Here is a 20062-nt window from a genome sequence, read left to right as displayed (position 1 = left end):
AGCCTTTCTCTCCTGTGTGTTCTCCGGCCCTCCCTGCCGGCTTAAGGGGGTCTTTGGTGAGCAGCCAGAGGCCATGAGGTAGTCCACCCCCTTAGCCTCCCAGAGCACAGGGGCCCGGGACCCCAGAGACAGCAGAACTGCCAACTTCCTGCTGGTTCTAGCAAGTCCGGTTTGCCTGCCTGGGCCTCTGTCTCACTACCTGTAAAACGGGAAGGGTTGCCCCAGCCTACCCTCAGGTCTGTTCCAGGGCACACTGCCAGGGCAACGAGGGTGGGAATGGGTTGTCCTGTGTGGAGGTGGCAGGCAGAGAGGCCAGCCAGGCCAGGCATGGAGGTCCTGGGAGGCCTGGCTTTGCAGTGTGGACTGAACCCTGCGACCCAGCCATGGCAGCCCCCCGGCATTTGTCTAGGAAGCCCCCACCAGTCTGTTCTGCTTTAGGGTAAGGAAACACGTTGGATTGCATAGCGCTGAGGAAGACGGATGACCCTGCTGCACTCACCTCCTTCCCCAGCGTTGTCTGAAGCTCAGCTGTGGGCAGAGGGCCTGCCAAGTAGGCTTGGGGAGGCCGGGGCGGCGGGGCGGGGGGGCACAATCCCTTTTGCAGGGATGCACTTAGGGAAAGGCCCCAGCCTGGGACGTGATGGTACCAGCCGTCATTGTCCCCTCTGGGGCCCTGCTTGGCTTGGCCTCTCTCCTCTGTGGGGTCCCCCTGTCACCCCGTGGACACTGTGTGGGGTGGGCTTCCTGGGGAAGGGGAGCTTGATGCCAGTGCACGCCTGACCTAGACGCAGGTTAGAGTAGTGGGGGGTTTGAACAACGGGCCATCTCAGGAACGATTCCACCACTTGCCAGCTTTGAGATCTTGGATAACTTCGTGGTTCCTGGGCCTCCATTCCCTGGAGGGTGATGTGGGGCAGGGACACCCTCCTGGGGGCTGACTTGAGGATAGAAGGGGGTCCCACTCTAGGGTGCCCAGCACCTGCTTAGCTCAGGGCCCGCCTGCACTCTTCCTGGGGTCATTTCCTGTCCCAGTCACACTCCTTCTTCTGGCCTTGACCTCTTCTCACTGCTTCCCCACCCCCTCTTCACCCTTCCACCTCCGTCACACTCGAGAACCCAGAATAAAACCATCCTTTCTCAAGTTTCTAAAGATACCGCGATTCCAGCGCCCACCACATGTTTCTCCACTTCGTTATCTCTGCGTTTCTCTGTTAATTAGGCTCCAGTAATGAGCTCCTTCTGGCTCCTGGGGAGGAGCTGGCATCTGTGGGGCGGGCCTGGGGAGGCCTTTGTCAGCGCCTGTGGCTGGCTGGCTGGCTGCCGCCTTTCTTTCCAGGTGGCAGAGTGGGGGCTGGGATGATGGGTGTCTGGGCCCCACCCTTTCCTGACCTGTGGGCTTAGCTGGGGTCATTGCAGCCGCGGTGTCCCTTCCCTGGGACAGGTGGTCCCAAGCCCTGTCCCTCCCCCAGCCACGTCTCCTCGAAGGGGGTGGCAGAGGGGAAGGGGACCTCAAGGTTCGCAGCGGATACTAGGCAGGGGACTCCACAGGCCCCAGAAGGGAGCAGTGGGGGGCACCAGACTGCAGTGTTCCAGAAAGCCTCACAGAAACAATTTCTCCAGCTAGGACCACCCAGGTTGACAGGAACAACAGACCTTTTTATGACAGCAGTCTAGAGGGCTACCAGTCACCCCGTGCTGCATGGAGTGTCATTGGCTGATAAGTGCCACTGGGGGCCAGACGTGTGAGAGTGGGGGCGTGGACTCCCTCTTTCCAGGTCTTGCCCACTGGGGACAGGGGAGGAGTCTGGTGACAAAAGTGCCTCGTGGTGAAACGATGGGGCCAGGATGGGAGGCACCTGGACATCACACGGTCAGGGAACTGCGAGAGGCCCCTAAAGCTTTGGGGGCACAAGAGTATTCCTGAGTGTCGGCTGGGTCCTGGTTTTTTTTTTTTTTTTTGTAAAATATGTATAACAGAACATTTACCAATTCAACATTTACCAATATAACAGAACATTTACCAATTCAACATTTACCAATTTTTCATGTACAGTTCGGAGATCCCAGTTACAGTCGTCTTGTGGCACCGTCACCAGTATCTCTTGCCAAGGTTCCCGTGACCGTAAGCAGCACCTCCCATTTCCCTCTCCCTTCCTCCTGCCTCTTGCAACCACTAATAAACTCTGCTCTCTACATTTGCCTATGCTAGGTATTTCATATTGGTGGGATTGACTGACTTCACTCAGCAGGATGTTTTCTAGGATGAACCGTGTAGTGCCGTGCATCAGGACTAAATTTCTCTTTAGGGCTGAGTAGTATTCCGTTGTGTGTATGTACCACATTTTATCCATTCATCTGTTGATGGGCGTTTCGGTTGCTTCCACCTATTGGCTATAGTGAATAGTGTGCTGCTGGGAGCATTGATGTACGTCTGTCTGTTTGCATCGCGGCTTTCAGGTCTCTTAGGTACATACCTAAGAGTGGAATTGCTGAGTCATACGGTGATTCTATGGTTAACTTTTGAGGAACTGCCAAACTTTTCTACTGCAGCCGTACTGTTTTGTGTTCCCATGGGTGCCGGGCTTTTGATCCACACTGATTGAAAAATCCTGCCCTATGGAGCTTCTGTCCTGGAGGGATGCGGACGGTCAGCGGAAAGGAGTGAAATATGGAGTGTGCTGGACGTTAATACCAAGGAGAAGCAGATGGGGTGTCTTAGTCATCTAGTGCTGCTGTAACAAAAATACCACAAGCGGATGGCTTTAACAAGCAGAAATTTACTTCCTCATAGTTTAGGAGGCTAGAAGTCCAAATTCAGGGTGCGGGCACCAGGGGAAGGCTTTCTTACTCTGTCAGCTCTGGGGAAAGGTCCTTGTTGCTTCTGCTTCCTGGTTCCTTGGAGATCTCCGTGTGTTCTGGCATCTGTCTTAACCCCATCTTTGCTCCGCTTGCTGGTTTAATCTCTTTTATATCTCAAAAGAATGGACTCAAGATAACGCCCTACACTCTTGCTGTCTCATTAACATAACAAAGAGCCCATTCCTGAATGGGCTTATAACCACAGGCGTAGAGGTTGAGATTTACAGCATGTATTTGGGGGGGGGGGGACATAATTCAATCCATAACAGGGGGGTTGTGTTTACTTTTAGGGGGCTGCAGCATTAAATAGGTGGTGGCTGGGAAGGCCATTAAGACCTGAAGGGGGCAGTAGTGAGCCATGGGGACAGGGAACAGCATTGTAGTCAGCGGGAACTGCAGCTGCAAAGGTCTTGCAGGAGCATGCCAGGGTGCTGGAGGAAGGAGGTCAGTGGGGATGGGTAGATGAGGTGGAAATGGGAGGAGGGTAGGTTGTGGGGGACAGGAAGAGACTGACGTGTGCTCTGAGTGGGATGGGAGCCAGTGCAAGGCTCTGAGCAGAGGAGGGGCAGGCTCCAACTGAGGGTTTCACAGGGTCTCTGCCTGCTGGATGGAGAAGAGACAAGGTGGAAGTAGAGGGATATGTGGGGGGCTGTTGTAGCACCCCAGTGAGGCATGGCAGTGGCCTAGACCAGGGGATTGGCAGCAGGGGTGGTGAGAAGGTGTTGACTCAGTATATTTTGTAGCTAGAGCCAACAGAATTTGCTGACGTGGGCTATGAAAGAAAGAGGAGTCAAGTTTCACTTTCTGGGTTTGGGCTGAGCTCCTGGAAGGATGGAGGTGCTGCCACCTGAGGTGGAAAGATGCGAGGTGGGGCGGGGGGCGGGGAGGGCAGTCGGTCTGTAGACGTGCTGCATCCGGGTGACCGTGAGTCACCCAGTGGGGGTTGGATACACCAGTTGAGAGTCCAGGGGAGAGGCCCAGGCTCGAGGTGTAATTTGGGGAACCACAAGCACATAACTGTTATTTCAGGCTGTAAAGTAGGATGAGGTCATTGGGAGTGGGGCAGGGCAGAGGAGTATAAAAATGGCCTGGTGGTCGCGGTGTCCAACCTCCTCATCTGACTTCACAAGGGTGAGGAGAGAGAATCACCGTGAAATCAGCCCAAGGCTGATCCCTGTGAGGCAAAGGTCAGACATGCCTCCACCCTCCAATCTTCTGACCAGCTCTGGCACCAGCTGTCCCTCCCGTGGCACTCTCTACTCCTCTGCCAGGTTCAGTAATCCATTGCAGTGGCCACGCGGAACTCACAGACCGTGCTCGTGATTAGGGGGTTTATTAGGGAAGTAACAGATTACAATTCAGGATTAAGAGCAACTCAGGATACATTTCTTCAGTCAGGACAGCTCCACCGCCATGCCTGCAGGCAGGCCTCTCCCTCAGCCCCTCAACCTGGCCTCTGCCCTGCTTAGGCAAGTGCTACGAAGCTCTTTAGCTCCTCCAATAAGTGCTCAGAGACACCCCACTCCACCAGGAAGCCTCCTACGAAAAGGCGCTCGGCTCTCTCGCTTCCACTCTAACTGCCTTGCTCCATGGGCCAGGAAACCCACCCGGCCTTCTTGTGCAGGTCTCCTGGTTCTGCAGCTGCCGTTTCTCTGTGCTTCATCTTGCCATCTTTCGTCATCTCTCTCTGTCTACTAAGTTTAGGAAGTTCTCAGCCCAGGGACCCCAGGTCCAAAGGACGTGCTGCACTCCTGGCTTTTCTTCTTGGTGGTAGTGAGGTTCCCCCTTTCCGCCTCTGGGATGGCTCACTTTAAGCCTAGCAGGATGGCAAAACGGACCAATCCCCTCATTAGGGTTCCATACACCTTATCTGCATGGTCCCATCTCCACAAGGGTGTCACGCACCTTATTTGCATTATTAGCAAGCTGTCCAACCCCCTTGGTGGGCTACAGGCACCTCATTTGCATAGTCCAACACGGTCATTTGGTGGAAGTTACAAGACAATGGTGAGAAAGGCCATATAAAAGTAACCCATTGCACTGCAGGGAGGTCCCAGAATCCCAGGCTGGAGCCCTGGCACCCTTCAGCATTTACAGGCCAGGAAGATGAGGATCAGAACTGTGTGATGTCCTGGGCCAAGTAGAAAACTCCCATTTCTCCTTGGGTGAAGGAGCCCTCTCCCCCTGTGGCCATGATGACCCTGCAGCCAGAGACTCAACTGAGCATCATGCGGGCCCCTCGGGTTCAGGCTACAGCACACTGCTGGCTTCTGGGCAGGACCCAGGCTCCACACAAGGCTGCTGACCCAATGCAGGGGAAGCATCAGTACCCCTGTATCGGAAAGCACACCCTTGCATAGGTCTGTGCCCCTCATCTAGGATCATGGATACCACACCAGGAAGGAGGTGCAGGAAAAGGAGATTCCCCTACATACCCCATGAAGGAGAGGTGCCCCAAGTCTCTGTTAACTGTCCCATGGAACTAAGCAGGTGTCCTGGGACCTCCTAGGTGGGGCTGGGGAATGGGAGAGAAGGCTTTGTATGCATTAGGTGAGCACAAATCAGAATGAGTGGTACCAGCAGAGGCTCCTGTTTGCTATCAGAGGGGTATGGGTTTTGCCCCTCTGGCAACAGAGAGCCCTCAGCAGGTTGTAAGCAAGCAAGTGACATGGTCACATGTCAGGCTGTTTAGAAAGCTCATCACCTCGGCTTACAGAGCAGAGAGTGGATCAGGAAGGCCAGGTAGGAAGGTCATGCTGCAGCAAAGACAAGAAGTGATGAAGCCTGGCCTGGTGCTGGGCTGGACCCACCAGGTGTTTCTCTGGGGAAGTAGCCCATCATAATGACCAGATGGATCCTTGCATGGGAGGCGAGGAAGAGCAAGGGTTTGTATGAGTTTCCTGTGGCTACTGTAACAAATTACCCAAAATTCGCAGCTTGAAACCACGCGGATTTATTCTGTAGCAGTTCTGGAGGTCAGAAGTCTGAAATGAATCTTGTAGGGATAAAGTCAGGGCATTGGCAGAGCTGGTTCCTTCTGAGGAGAGAATCCATTCCCTTGTCTTTTCAAGCTTCTAGAGGCCGCCTAAATACCTTGGCTCATGACCCCTGCCTCCGTCTTCAAAGCACACCACTTTAATGTCTGCTCAACTGTCCTGCTGCCTCCTTCCGCCTTTTTTTTTTTTTTTTTTTTGATTGTGCTTTAGGTCATAGTTTACAGCTCAAGTTAGTTTCTCATACATTTATATACATATTGTTATGTGACCCTAGTTGCAATCCCTGTAATATGACAGCACACTCCCCCTTTCCACCTGGTTTCCTGTGTCCATTCAACCAGCTCCTGTCCCTTTCTGCCTTCTCATCTTGCCTCCAGACAGGAGCTGCCCATTTAGTCTCGTGTATCTACTTGAACTAAGAAGCACACTCTTCATTTTATGCCTTATAGTCCAGTCTAATCTTTGTCTGAAGAGTTGGCTTTGGGAATGGTTTTAATTTTGAGTTAACAGAGCATCTGGGGCCGTGTCTTCTGGGGTTCCTTTAGTCTTAGACCAATAAGTCTGGTCTTTTTACATGTTTCTCCTGTTCTGTCAGTGACTCTCTGTTGTGTTCCCTGTCAGGGTGGTCATTGGTGATAGCCGGGCACCATCTAGCTCTTCTGGTCTCAGACTGATGGAGTCTCTGATTTATGTGTCCCTTTTGTCTCAGGGTAATATTTTCCTTGTGTCTTTGGTGTTCTTCATTCTCCTTTGCTCCACGTGGGTTTTGACCAATTGATGCGTCTTAGATGGCCACTCGTAAGCATATAAGACCCCAGACACCACTCACCAAAGTGGGATGCAGAATGTTTTCTTAATACATTTTGTTACGCCGATTGACCTAGATGTCTCCTGAAACCATGGTCCCCAGACCCCTGTCCCTGCTACTCTGCCTCTCGAAGTGTTTGGTTGTATTCAGGAAACTTCTTAGCTTTTGGCTTAATCCAGTTGTGTTGCCTTCCCCTATATTATGTGTCGTCTTTCCCTTCACCTAAAATAATTCTTGTCTACTATCTAGTTAGTGAATTTCCCTCTCCCTCCCTCCCCACCCTTGTAACCATCAAAGAATGTTTTCTTCTGTTTAAACCTTTCCTTGAGTTCTTATAATAGTGGTCTCATACAATATTTGCCCTTTTGAAACTAATTTCACTCAGCATAATGCCTTCCAGATTTGTCCATGTTGTGAGATATTTTGCAGATTCATCATTGTTGTTTATCATTGCGTAGTATTCCATTGTGTGAATATACCATAATTTATCCATTCATCCATTGATGGGCACCTAGGTTGTTTCCGTCTTTTGCTATTGTGAACAGTGCTGCAGTGAACATGGGTGTGCATATATCTATTTGTGTGATGGCTTTTATTTCTCTAGGATATGTTGCAAGGAGTGGGATTGCTGGATCGTATGGTAGTTCTGTTTCTTGCTTTTTAAGGAAGCACCGAATCAGTTTCTAAAGTGGTTGTACCATTTTACATTCCCACCAGCAGTGTATAAGTGTTCCAATCTCTCCGCAGCCTCTCCAACATTTATTATTTTGTGTTTTTTAGATTAATGCCAGCCTTGTTGGAGTGAGATGGAATCTCATCGTAGTTTTGATTTGCATTTCTCTAACGGCTAATGATCGTGAGCATTTCCTCATGTATCTGTTAGCCACCTGAATGTCTTCTTTAGTGAAGTGCCTGTTCATATCCTTTGCCCATTTTTTAATTGGGTTATTTTTCTTTTTGTTGTTGAGGTTTTGCAGTATCTTGTAGATTTTAGAGATTAGACCCTGATCGGATTTGTCATAGCCAAAAATTTTTTCCCAGTCCATAGGTTGTTTTTTATTCTTTTGGTGAAGTCTTTGAATGAGCACAGGTGTTTGATTTTTAGGAGCTCCCAGTTATCTAGTTTCTCTTCTGGTGTTTGTGCGTTGTTAGTAATGTTTTATATACTGTTTATGCCGTGTATCAGGGCTCCTAACGTTGTCCCTATTTTTTCTTCCATGATCTTTATCGTTTTAGATTTTATATTTAGCCTTTGATCTGTTTTGAGTTAGCTTTTATGCATGGTGTGAGGTATGGGTCTTGTTTCACTTTTTTGCAGGTGGATATTCAGTTATGCCAACACCAATTGTTAAAGAGACTGTCTTTTCCACAATTAATGGACTTTGGGCCTTTGTCAAATATCAGCTGCTCATAGGGGGATGAATTTACATCTGGATTTTCAATTCTGTTCAATTGGTCTGTGTATCTGCTGTTGTACCAGTACCAGGCTGTTTTGGCTACTGTGGCGGTATAATAGGTGATAAAATCAGGTAGTGTGAGCCCTTCCACTTTGTCCTTCTTCTTCAGTAATGCATTACTTATCCAAGGCCTCTTCCCTCTCCACATGAATTTGGAGATTTGTTTTTCCATGTAATTGAAAAATGCCCATGTGGAAGACACATCCAGAGCTCTACTGCTTGCCTCAGCCCATGTGCGCCGGCTGATCCAGGTCACGTCTGCAACTCCTCTCTGCTTCTGAACCATCTCTCCCTCCCCCTGCCACTCAGTCTGATTCCTCAACTTTGCCTTTGATGTTCATGGCTCCTAGATTGTCTAGTTGTAATTGATTCACTTGTGTTTTTCAAGATTTTGTTGTAAGAGGGCCCACAGGAAGTATCTCACTACTCTGCCATCTTGGCCGTGCCCCCCTCCTGCTTTTGACCTTCTTATCTCCCTTTTATGGGACCCTTCCATTGGACCCACCTAGGTAATCTGGGATAATCTTCCCATCTCAAGATCTTTAACTTAGTCACATCACTAAGTCCCTTTTGTCATATAAAACCAGTTGCCGTTATGTGGATTCCAACTGATGTTGACCCCATGTGTGTCGGAGTAGAACTGTGCTCCACAGAATGTTCGGTGGCTGCCTTTTCAGAAATAAATCGCCAGGCCTTTCTTCCAAGGCACCCATGGGTGTACTCGAACCTCCAGCCTTTCAGTCAGCAGCTAAGCACATTAGGCATTTGCACCACCCAGAGGCTTTTTTTGCCATGTAAGGAAGCAGACTCACAGCTTCAGGGACTGGGAGGCCATCGACCAGCCTGCCACGGGGCTGGAGGTGGTGAGGTTTCTGTCCTGTGTGGCCATGTGGGGAAGTGGAGCCCATGACCCGTGAGAAACTAGGTAGGAGAGACAGGTTTTAGGGAGAGCTGGGGAGTCCATTTTGGGATGCGCAGAATCTAATGTGCTGCAGGAGACAGTCAGAAGTTTGGGTTTGGGGCAGGTCAGGTTGTAGCTGCAGGAGGGTGGATCCCAGGGGGCTCCAGCATGGACAGGGCTGGGGAAAGAGACGCTCTTTTCTGTACCATGTGTGGCAACAAGGTCACACACGAGCAGGGACCACGAAACAGTTGGCTTGGGTGTTATGGGTTGATTTCTGTTCCCAAAAGATATGTTGAAGTCCTAACCCTCAGCACCTGTAAACGTGGCCTTGTTAGGTTGTTGTTTGCTGCCGTCAAGTTGGTCCCTGACTCATGGCGATCCCACGCACAGCGAGCCGAAACGCTGCCCATTCCTGCACCATCCCCGTGATTGGTTGCAGATCAGACCATTGTGACCCATAGGGTTTTCACTGGCTGGTTTTTGGACGTAGATGACCAGGCCTTTCTTCCTGCTCTCTTAGTCTGGAAGCTCCACTGAAACCTGTTCAGCATCACAGCGACACGCGAGCCTCCACCGGCGGATGGATGGTGGCTGCGCACGAGGTGCACTGGCCAGGACTTGAACCCGGGTCTCCTGCGTGGAAGGCAAGAATCCTACCACTGAGCCACCAATGCCTCGGTGTGACCTTATTTGGTTCTTACTTGGAAATAATGTCTTTGCTGACGTGATTAGTTAGCATGAGGTCATACTGGCTGAGGTGTCCTGAATCCAGCATGACTGGTGCCTTCGTACGAAGAGAAGAGACACAGCCAGAGAGGCACGAGGAGGAAGGCCGTGTGACGACAAGGCAGATTGGGGGTACCGAGGACTGAGGCCATCATGAGCTAGGAGAGAGGCTCGGAACAGCGTCACCCTCAGAGCCCTTGGGAGGAATCAGTGCGGCTGGCACCCTGATTTGGACTTTCAGCCTTCAGAACTGTGAGACAATAAATTTCCGTTGTTCTAAGCCACCCAGTTTGTGGTACTTGGCTACCTCAGTCCTAGAAAACTAAAACACTGGGGTCGGGACGCTCCTGCCGTCCATGCAGCCGGGCTAGAGAGGCCGTTAGATCTGGCAGCAAGTTCTAGCCCCCACTTGCTCACTGGGTAGCTAACCTTGGGCAAGCTGCATACCTCCCTGTACCTCAGTTTCCTCGCTGGTAAGATGGAGATCATGGTAGTGGCAGCTCCACAGGGCTGTTGGAAAGCTGAGTGAACGAATCCATGTAACGGTCTAAGAGCAATGTCTGCACTCATGAGCTCAGTTTCTCTAAGCAGCGATGCGTTATCGGGCACCCGTGACGTGGTGGGCATTACTCCAGGTGCTGGGGGCTGTGATCGTGAACAGAGCAGACGAAAGCTCAGCCTGCAGGCGACGTCCCTTCTCACGCAGTTGTCTGTGGTGTTGTCTGCTGCTTTCGTCACTGCACAGCCACGAGGGCCGTGTCCTCCAAGCCTCCGCCCCCGCGCCCCGTCCCCAGGTGATATAACAGATTACGGCCATGCACTCAGCTGCCCAAATCTGCCACCTTTCCCAAGACAGGGGCGACTGTCCTGCTCGTTGTACGTGCAGCGTGACATTCTTTGCTGGGCTGGTCATGGCCACCGTTCAGCCAGGCCTTGGCCAACCTTGGGTCAGTGGTCAGCTCTATGGCTGGGGCCTGGGAGAGGGCGGGGGAGGGGGACGGAGATGGCTTCCCTTGCAAAGGACTGTGGGTATGGCTGGCCCCAGAATTGTCTGGCCAGCATGGTCCCCACAGAAAGCCTGGCTTGCAGGTCAGAGCTGGAAGACCGCCAGCAGAGTGTGTGAGAAAGACCCTCAAGAATGTGCTGGGCTGTTCTCAGAGGGGGAAGCAGTGCCTGGGGGCCAGAGAGACCTGGGTTCAAGTCTCAGTGCCACCAACTGCAGACCATGTGGCCTTGGGCAGGCCCCTGGACTTCTCCGAGCCTTAGTGTTCTCATCTGTAAAATGGGAATGGTAATACCTAGCAAGGAGTCCTGGGTGGCACAAATGGTCAAGCACTTGGCTGCTAACCGAAAACTTGGCAGCTCGAACCCACCCAGAGGCACCTTGGAAGAAAGGCCTGGCAATTTGCTTCTGAAAGGTCACAGCCGTGAAAATTCTGTGGAACAGTTGTCCTGTGCACACATGGGATCTCCGCGAGTCGGGATCGACTTGACAGCAACTAACACCATCAGCACCTAGATCAGGCTTGTCCTGAGGCATCCTTGGCAGCACTTGTGTCGGCTGCCTAACCCAGCCCAGGTGACGAGTCGTCAGCAGATGAGAGATTGGCATCTGAGTGTCTGGCTGCTGAGGTACAGTGAAAGCACCTGGCAGCCCCAGCAGGGGAGGCCCTGGTCACAGAGCTTCCTGCCAACCTGGGGAAAACAGTCGGCCATTGTTCCAGCTCCTTGAGGGCAGCGGGTCTGACAGTCGGGCTCCAGGGAGGAGCACAGAGCACCTGCCACAGCACGGTGTGACACAGCTGCCACGGGGAGGGGAGGTGGGCTGGAGAGGGAGAAGGTTAACCCCCTTCCCTGGCCTCTTCTCCCCTCCCCTCCTCTGCCCTGCCCCAGTGGACCCCAGTCATGATCCTGATCTCTGATCCACTCCTGCCAATGATCCAGGCACCTAGCTATTGACTTACTTACTTATTTCCAACTTTGTATTTTGGAAAAACTTTCAGTTTGCAGAAAGGTGCATAGATGGCACGGAGAGTTTCGGAGCAGGTCTTCACCTGTGTAACGTCTTAGTGGTACATTTGTCAAAACTAAGAAACTAATATTGGTACCAAAAAAAAGTTGCTGTCGGGTCAGCTTCAGCTCATGGCAACCCCCTGTGTTTCAGAGCAGGACTGCTCCAGGGGGCTTTCAAGGCCGTGACCTTTCAGAAGTAGGTTGCCAGGCCTTTCTTCCAAGGTGCCTCTGTGTGAGTTTGATTAGTAGTCAAGCACATAACTGTGCCACCCAGGGCCCTATTGGTACAATACTGTTAACTAAACTATAGACTTTCCCCTAATGTCCTTTTTCTGTTCCAGGATCTAACCCAGGATCCCAAACTACGTTTAGCATTCATATACTTGTATTGTTGTGTTCCCTCCTACTTGTTCACTTATTAATAAATACCGTAACAATGCCCAGGAACTCACCACCCGTCTAGGAATGGGAGCAGTACCAGTAACGGGCACCCACTGTGTGTTCTCCCTCATCCTGTCCTCTCACCCCAGAACAGATATCCTGAATTTTATGTTTGAGGCTCTCTTGGGTTTTTCTCCAACATTTTACTTTGAAAAATTTCAAAATGACAGAAAAAGACAAAAAAAAAACAGTACAGTGACTGTTATATCCTTGCCCTGGATTTGCTAGTTCTTAATATTTTGCCACATCTGTGCGTATGTGTCTGTCTCTATGTCTCTGTCTGTGTGTCTCCTGTTTCTTCCTCTCTCCGTGTCTCTCTTCATTTGAAATAACTTGCCGATATCTTGGCTCTTCACATCTAAATGTTTCCACAACCCCCTCCTAAGAACAACACTGATTTTACGTATCCATTTAATATATTTTACATCTTCTCTTGTCACACGTGTGTAACTTAAATCGCTCCATACCACCCAAAATGCAGCCTGTGTTCAAATCCCAAAAGGTCCGTTACAGCTGTTCTCCCCAGTATATAAGTAGTGTTCACAGATGATTTTTTTAAACGATTTTATCACATTTTTTATTTTTATAGAAGTGTGTTGTATCAGGTCATCTGGGACTTGCCTTTTCTCTGAACATACAGCAGAGCAGCGAACGCGTAGCTCTGGCTTGTTTTCACTGCTCTGTGATAGCCCGTTGAGCCGCTGTACCTCCACCCAGTCTCCTGCCTGAGGCCTTCCCTGGTTTGGCTGTCACTAAGAGTGCTATAAGGAGCCCTGGTGGTGCAATGGTTAAGCACTCAGCTGCTAATGGGAAGGTTGACGGTTCAAACCCACCAGGCGGTTCCACAGGAGAAAGACCTGGCCGTCTGCTTCTGTAAAGATTACAGCCTAGCAAACCCTGTGGGGCAGTTCTCCTGTCACACGGGGTCACTGAGTTGAAATCGACCGTACAGCACCAGCAGGAGGGCTGTAACACTGCTGACCGTGTTATCTGTTGCTCACGTGGACCGAGGGTCCCTGTGCCGAGACCTCCTGGAACCAGGAGACAGAGAGAGAGAGAAAACAACTTTCTCCTGGGTAGATAAGAAAGCTTCACAGCTGCCAAACCACAAGAGTTGTGGTTTCTCTACTTGCTATGTGTATATGCTCATAGTCGCACAGCGTCATTGGCTTATGTCCACACACGTGCACAGGCCCCACACACACGTTCGTACATTCATTTGCACTCAGAGCTACACGTCATTCAGGGATCCACAACTCAAAAGTGTTAGCTGCTGTGAAAATGGCATGGGGGTGGCGTCCAAACTCCCCTGACTTCACAAGGGGGAAGGAGAATCAAGATCAACAGCCCGAGGCTGATTCCCATGAGGCAGAGGTCAGACAGGCCTGCTCTCTCCGCCATCTTTACCTATTCTGACACCAGCCATCCTTCCCACAGCGCGCTCTACTTCTCTGCCGGGTTCATAGACAGTACTCATGTTTACGGGGTTTATTAGGGAAGTAGCAGGTTACAATTCAGGCTCAGAAACACCCAGGATACAGCTCTTCCATCAGGACAGCGTCTTCCCAGCTGTGGTCACAGGCAACACCTCTCCCTGGCCCTCAGCCTCTGCCCTGCTCAGGCAAGTGTTACAAAGCTCTCATAGCTTTGCCGAAAAGTACCCCAAGGCACCCCATTCTGCTAGTAAGCCTTGGCCCAAAGGTGCTCAGCTCTAGCTTCATGGGTTGGCGAACCTAGCCCCACCAAGTGCCCAGAGGAACCCTACTCCGCCAGCAAGCCTCCTGCCTGAAGGCACTCAGCTTTCTTGCTTTGTGGGCCAGGAACCCCACTGTGCTGTCTCCTGCAGGTCTCTCCTGCTGTTGTTCCTCTACCACCACTTCTCAAAGTCTGCATGTTACGGCTCTCTGTCCCCGTCTCCCTCCTTCTTCCTCCCTCCCTCCCTCCCTCCCTCCCGCCCCCCATCTCCTGGTTCCAGGAGCTTCTCAGTGCAGAGATCCTTGGTTCAGAGGACACACTCCACCCTTGGCCCTTCTTTCTTGGAGGTGGTGAGATCCTGTCTTCCTGCCTCTAGGATGACTCATTCTAAGCCTAGTGGGATGGCAAAACTGGCCAAGCCCTTTGGTGGGCCACTGTTACCCTATTTGCACAATCCGACTGAATCACTTGGGTGGGAATTACAAGACCATGGTGAGAAGGACCACACCAAAGTGATATGTCACACTGCAGCTGCCCACAGCCTGCCTAGACTCACACCCAGATGTCTGCTTCCCGTGTGCATGCGCACACTCTCTATCTCTCTGGGCAAGGCTAGCAGGACAGAGCAGTGGTGTCTAAAGCTCCTCCCCAGACCAGGGAGCTACCTTCTGCTCCACCCATCAGCCTGCGGCTGCAGCCGGTGTCCTCGTCCCCCTGGAGGGTGACAGCCTGTTTGCTTATCTGTCTGACAGCTAGACTCTGAACCTTGCGTTTCTCTCAGAATCCCAACCCCGTCTTAGTAGAGGCCACACCTGTACTAGGCGTTCAGTAAGCACTGAGCAAGTGGACAGGTCCAAGTCTTGGATTTCCCGCTTGCCGGCTGTGTGACCGTGGACAGATCACCAGACCATGCCTTCCTTACTTTCTTCTTTTGTCGAACAGGGCTGAGGGGCCCCTCCTGATGGGGTTGTCATGAACCTAAGCATACAGTGCACATGGGCTCGAACACGCGATGCCTGTGTGTGCCTGAATGGCTTCACATGTGATATGTGTGTGCCTGAACAGCTGAACACGTGACATACGTGGGTCTAATCGCAGGATGCATGTGAGCCTGCCGTGTAAACCTTTCAGAGCCCTGCAGGTGAGAGGCCACTGTCACCTCCTCCAGGTCCAGGGCTCCCCGGGGACCAGAGCAGTGTCCTGTGGTCGCAGGGAGATGCTGTGCTCTTACCAGGCTCATCGGATGAGAAGGGTGTAGCACCCTGGTGTCCAGAGGACAGGGGGCCCAGGGGGATGCTGACCCGCCAGGTAACAACGCCTGCTGTGGGCCAGGCGCTGTGTTCAGGGCTCTCCGTTTCTCATCCCAGAGCCTTACAGCAGCAGCCCCACAACTTAGGCATGGCACCTCCTGCAGAGGAGGAAACTGAGGCTCAGAAAACCAGGATTGGCGGCCAGGTCTCTGCTGCCCCTCGGGGCAGAGCAGATGAGGACGGGCTTCCTGGTGCCCAGACGGTCTCCCTGACACTTGTACCCACAGCTGCCCTGCGCTGCACAGCAGGGAAGCTATTCTGCCCACCTGGCTTGCCACCCGCCTGCTGGCCCTCTCCCAGTGGGAGTCCTGGCTGACCCAGCCCCAGCTGCTGTCCTGTTCTTTCCCTCCTGGGAGTCAGACAGAGGTGTGACTGTCCTAAGCCCAGTCCCCAAAGAGAGGTGGGGCACCGGGGCTGAAAAACAGCACTGGTCTCTCGTTCCCTTCTGACTTATAGCCCAACCACTAGGTGGACACTGTCCCTGGGTGAAGCACACGGTGTCAGCAGTGGTGTGTAGCTAGGTGGACAGTGTCCCTGGGTGAAGCACACGGTGTCAGCATGCTGTGTAGCTAGGTGGACAGTGTCCCTCGGTGAAGCACACGGTGTCAGCAGTGGTGTGTAGCTAGGTGGACAGTGTCCCTGGGTGAAGCACACGGTGTCAGCATGCTGTGTAGCTAGGTGGACAGTGTCCCTCGGTGAAGCACACGGTGTCAGCAGTGGTGTGTAGCTAGGTGGACAGTGTCCCTGGGTGAAGCACACGGTGTCAGCAGTGCTGTGTAGCTAGGTGGACAGTGTCCCTGGGTGAAGCGCACGGTGTCAGCAGTGGTGTGTAGCTAGGTGGACAGTGTCCCTGGGTGAAGCGCACGGTGTCAGCAGTGGTGTGTAGCTAGGTGGACAGTGTCCCTGGGTGAAGCGCACGGTGTCAGCAGTGGTGTGTAGCTAGGTGGACAGTGTCCCTGGGTGAAGCGCACGGTGTCAGCAGTGGTGTGTAGCTAGGTGGACAGGGTCCCTGGGTGAAGCGCACGGTGTCAGCAGTGGTGTGTAGCTAGGTGGACAGTGTCCCTGGGTGAAGCGCACGGTGTCAGCAGTGGTGTGTAGCTAGGTGGACAGTGTCCCTGGGTGAAGCGCACGGTGTCAGCAGTGGTGTGTAGCTAGGTGGACAGTGTCCCTGGGTGAAGCGCACGGTGTCAGCAGTGGTGTGTAGCTAGGTGGACAGTGTCCCTGGGTGAAGCACACGGTGTCAGCAGTGGTGTATAGCTAGGTGGACAGTGTCCCTGGGTGAAGCACACGGTGTCAGCAGTGCTGTGTAGCTAGGTGGACAGTGTCCCTGGGTGAAGCACACGGTGTCAGCAGTGGTGTGTAGCTAGGTGGACAGGGTCCCTGGGTGAAGCACACGGTGTCAGCAGTGGTGTGTAGCTAGGTGGACAGGGTCCCTGGGTGAAGCACACGGTGTCAGCAGTGGTGTGTAGCTAGGTGGACAGTGTCCCTGGGTGAAGCGCACGGTGTCAGCAGTGGTGTGTAGCTAGGTGGACAGGGTCCCTGGGTGAAGCACACGGTGTCAGCAGTGGTGTGTAGCTAGGTGGACAGGGTCCCTGGGTGAAGCACACGGTGTCAGCAGTGGTGTGTAGCTAGGTGGACAGTGTCCCTGGGTGAAGCACACGGTGTCAGCATGCTGTGTAGCTAGGTGGACAGTGTCCCTGGGTGAAGCACACGGTGTCAGCAGTGGTGTGTAGCTAGGTGGACAGGGTCCCTGGGTGAAGCACATGGTGTCAGCAGTGCTGTGTAGCTAGGTGGACAGTGTCCCTGGGTGAAGCACACGGTGTCAGCAGTGGTGTGTAGCTAGGTGGACAGGGTCCCTGGGTGAAGCACACGGTGTCAGCAGTGGTGTGTAGCTAGGTGGACAGTGTCCCTGGGTGAAGCGCACGGTGTCAGCAGTGGTGTGTAGCTAGGTGGACAGTGTCCCTGGGTGAAGCACACGGTGTCAGCAGTGGTGTGTAGCTAGGTGGACAGGGTCCCTGGGTGAAGCACATGGTGTCAGCAGTGCTGTGTAGCTAGGTGGACAGTGTCCCTGGGTGAAGCACACGGTGTCAGCAGTGGTGTGTAGCTAGGTGGACAGGGTCCCTGGGTGAAGCACACGGTGTCAGCAGTGGTGTGTAGCTAGGTGGACAGTGTCCCTGGGTGAAGCGCATGGTGTCAGCAGTGGTGTGTAGCTAGGTGGACAGGGTCCCTGGGTGAAGCACACGGTGTCAGCAGTGGTGTGTAGCTAGGTGGACAGGGTCCCTGGGTGAAGCACACGGTGTCAGCATGCTGTGTAGCTAGGTGGACAGTGTCCCTGGGTGAAGCACACGGTGTCAGCAGTGGTGTGTAGCTAGGTGGACAGTGTCCCTGGGTGAAGCGCACGGTGTCAGCAGTGGTGTGTAGCTAGGTGGACAGTGTCCCTGGGTGAAGCGCACGGTGTCAGCAGTGGTGTGTAGCTAGGTGGACAGTGTCCCTGGGTGAAGCGCACGGTGTCAGCAGTGGTGTGTAGCTAGGTGGACAGTGTCCCTGGGTGAAGCGCACGGTGTCAGCAGTGGTGTGTAGCTAGGTGGACAGGGTCCCTGGGTGAAGCGCACGGTGTCAGCAGTGGTGTGTAGCTAGGTGGACAGTGTCCCTGGGTGAAGCGCACGGTGTCAGCAGTGGTGTGTAGCTAGGTGGACAGTGTCCCTGGGTGAAGCGCACGGTGTCAGCAGTGGTGTGTAGCTAGGTGGACAGTGTCCCTGGGTGAAGCGCACGGTGTCAGCAGTGGTGTGTAGCTAGGTGGACAGTGTCCCTGGGTGAAGCACACGGTGTCAGCAGTGGTGTATAGCTAGGTGGATAGTGTCCCTGGGTGAAGCACACGGTGTCAGCAGTGCTGTGTAGCTAGGTGGACAGTGTCCCTGGGTGAAGCACACGGTGTCAGCAGTGGTGTGTAGCTAGGTGGACAGGGTCCCTGGGTGAAGCACACGGTGTCAGCAGTGGTGTGTAGCTAGGTGGACAGGGTCCCTGGGTGAAGCACACGGTGTCAGCAGTGGTGTGTAGCTAGGTGGACAGTGTCCCTGGGTGAAGCGCACGGTGTCAGCAGTGGTGTGTAGCTAGGTGGACAGGGTCCCTGGGTGAAGCACACGGTGTCAGCAGTGGTGTGTAGCTAGGTGGACAGGGTCCCTGGGTGAAGCACACGGTGTCAGCAGTGGTGTGTAGCTAGGTGGACAGTGTCCCTGGGTGAAGCACACGGTGTCAGCATGCTGTGTAGCTAGGTGGACAGTGTCCCTGGGTGAAGCACACGGTGTCAGCAGTGGTGTGTAGCTAGGTGGACAGGGTCCCTGGGTGAAGCACATGGTGTCAGCAGTGCTGTGTAGCTAGGTGGACAGTGTCCCTGGGTGAAGCACACGGTGTCAGCAGTGGTGTGTAGCTAGGTGGACAGGGTCCCTGGGTGAAGCACACGGTGTCAGCAGTGGTGTGTAGCTAGGTGGACAGTGTCCCTGGGTGAAGCGCACGGTGTCAGCAGTGGTGTGTAGCTAGGTGGACAGTGTCCCTGGGTGAAGCACACGGTGTCAGCAGTGGTGTGTAGCTAGGTGGACAGGGTCCCTGGGTGAAGCACATGGTGTCAGCAGTGCTGTGTAGCTAGGTGGACAGTGTCCCTGGGTGAAGCACACGGTGTCAGCAGTGGTGTGTAGCTAGGTGGACAGGGTCCCTGGGTGAAGCACACGGTGTCAGCAGTGGTGTGTAGCTAGGTGGACAGTGTCCCTGGGTGAAGCGCATGGTGTCAGCAGTGGTGTGTAGCTAGGTGGACAGGGTCCCTGGGTGAAGCACACGGTGTCAGCAGTGGTGTGTAGCTAGGTGGACAGGGTCCCTGGGTGAAGCACACGGTGTCAGCATGCTGTGTAGCTAGGTGGACAGTGTCCCTGGGTGAAGCACACGGTGTCAGCAGTGGTGTGTAGCTAGGTGGACAGTGTCCCTGGGTGAAGCACACGGTGTCAGCAGTGCTGTGTAGCTAGGTGGACAGTGTCCCTGGGTGAAGCACACGGTGTCAGCAGTGGTGTGTAGCTAGGTGGACAGTGTCCCTGGGTGAAGCGCACGGTGTCAGCAGTGGTGTGTAGCTAGGTGGACAGGGTCCCTGGGTGAAGCACACGGTGTCAGCAGTGGTGTGTAGCTAGGTGGACAGTGTCCCTGGGTGAAGCGCACGGTGTCAGCAGTGGTGTGTAGCTAGGTGGACAGGGTCCCTGGGTGAAGCACACGGTGTCAGCAGTGGTGTGTAGCTAGGTGGACAGTGTCCCTGGATGAAGCGCATGGTGTCAGCAGTGGTGTGTAGCTAGGTGGACAGGGTCCCTGGGTGAAGCACACGGTGTCAGCATGCTGTGTAGCTAGGTGGACAGTGTCCCTGGGTGAAGCACACGGTGTCAGCAGTGGTGTGTAGCTAGGTGGACAGTGTCCCTGGGTGAAGCACACGGTGTCAGCAGTGCTGTGTAGCTAGGTGGACAGTGTCCCTGGGTGAAGCACACGGTGTCAGCAGTGGTGTGTAGCTAGGTGGACAGGGTCCCTGGGTGAAGCACACGGTGTCAGCAGTGGTGTGTAGCTAGGTGGACAGGGTCCCTGGGTGAAGCACACGGTGTCAGCAGTGGTGTGTAGCTAGGTGGACAGTGTCCCTCAGTGAAGCACACGGTGTCAGCAGTGGTGTGTAGCTAGGTGGACAGTGTCCCTCAGTGAAGCACACGGTGTCAGCAGTGGTGTGTAGCTAGGTGGACACTGTCCCTGGGTGAAGCACACGGTGTCAGCATGCTGTGTAGCTAGGTGGACAGTGTCCCTGGGTGAAGCACATGGTGTCAGCAGTGGTGTGT

At 53.5% G+C, this 20062-nt stretch overlaps 1 protein-coding gene and 1 non-coding gene across 6 annotated transcripts in view; one reads left to right on the top strand and one right to left on the bottom strand.

Moving 5' to 3' along the window:
• The window catches only part of GTF2IRD1 (GTF2I repeat domain containing 1), a 152836-nt gene that overhangs the window by 115988 nt on the left and 16786 nt on the right, over positions 1–20062 (top strand). Inside the window, exon 23 of one of the 5 annotated variants that reach the window (XM_049904784.1) lies at positions 9545–12744. The exons of the other annotated variants lie outside the window; for them this stretch is intronic. Within the exon in view, the coding sequence (XP_049760741.1) occupies positions 9545–9561 (17 nt within the window). The 3' untranslated portion in view covers positions 9562–12744. Of the gene's footprint in view, positions 1–9544; positions 12745–20062 lie in introns of those variants that run through there. 5 annotated transcript variants of the gene reach the window in all.
• On the bottom strand, positions 9628–9698 carry TRNAG-UCC (transfer RNA glycine (anticodon UCC)). Its single transcript has one exon. It is a non-coding gene; the product is annotated as a tRNA-Gly (tRNA).

This window comes from Elephas maximus, chromosome 12 (genome assembly GCF_024166365.1).
Source record: "Elephas maximus indicus isolate mEleMax1 chromosome 12, mEleMax1 primary haplotype, whole genome shotgun sequence".
NCBI classification, from domain to species: Eukaryota; Metazoa; Chordata; class Mammalia; order Proboscidea; family Elephantidae; genus Elephas; species Elephas maximus.
The sequence above is the reverse complement of the archived record's forward strand: the minus strand, read 5'-3'. Positions and strand labels throughout refer to the sequence as shown.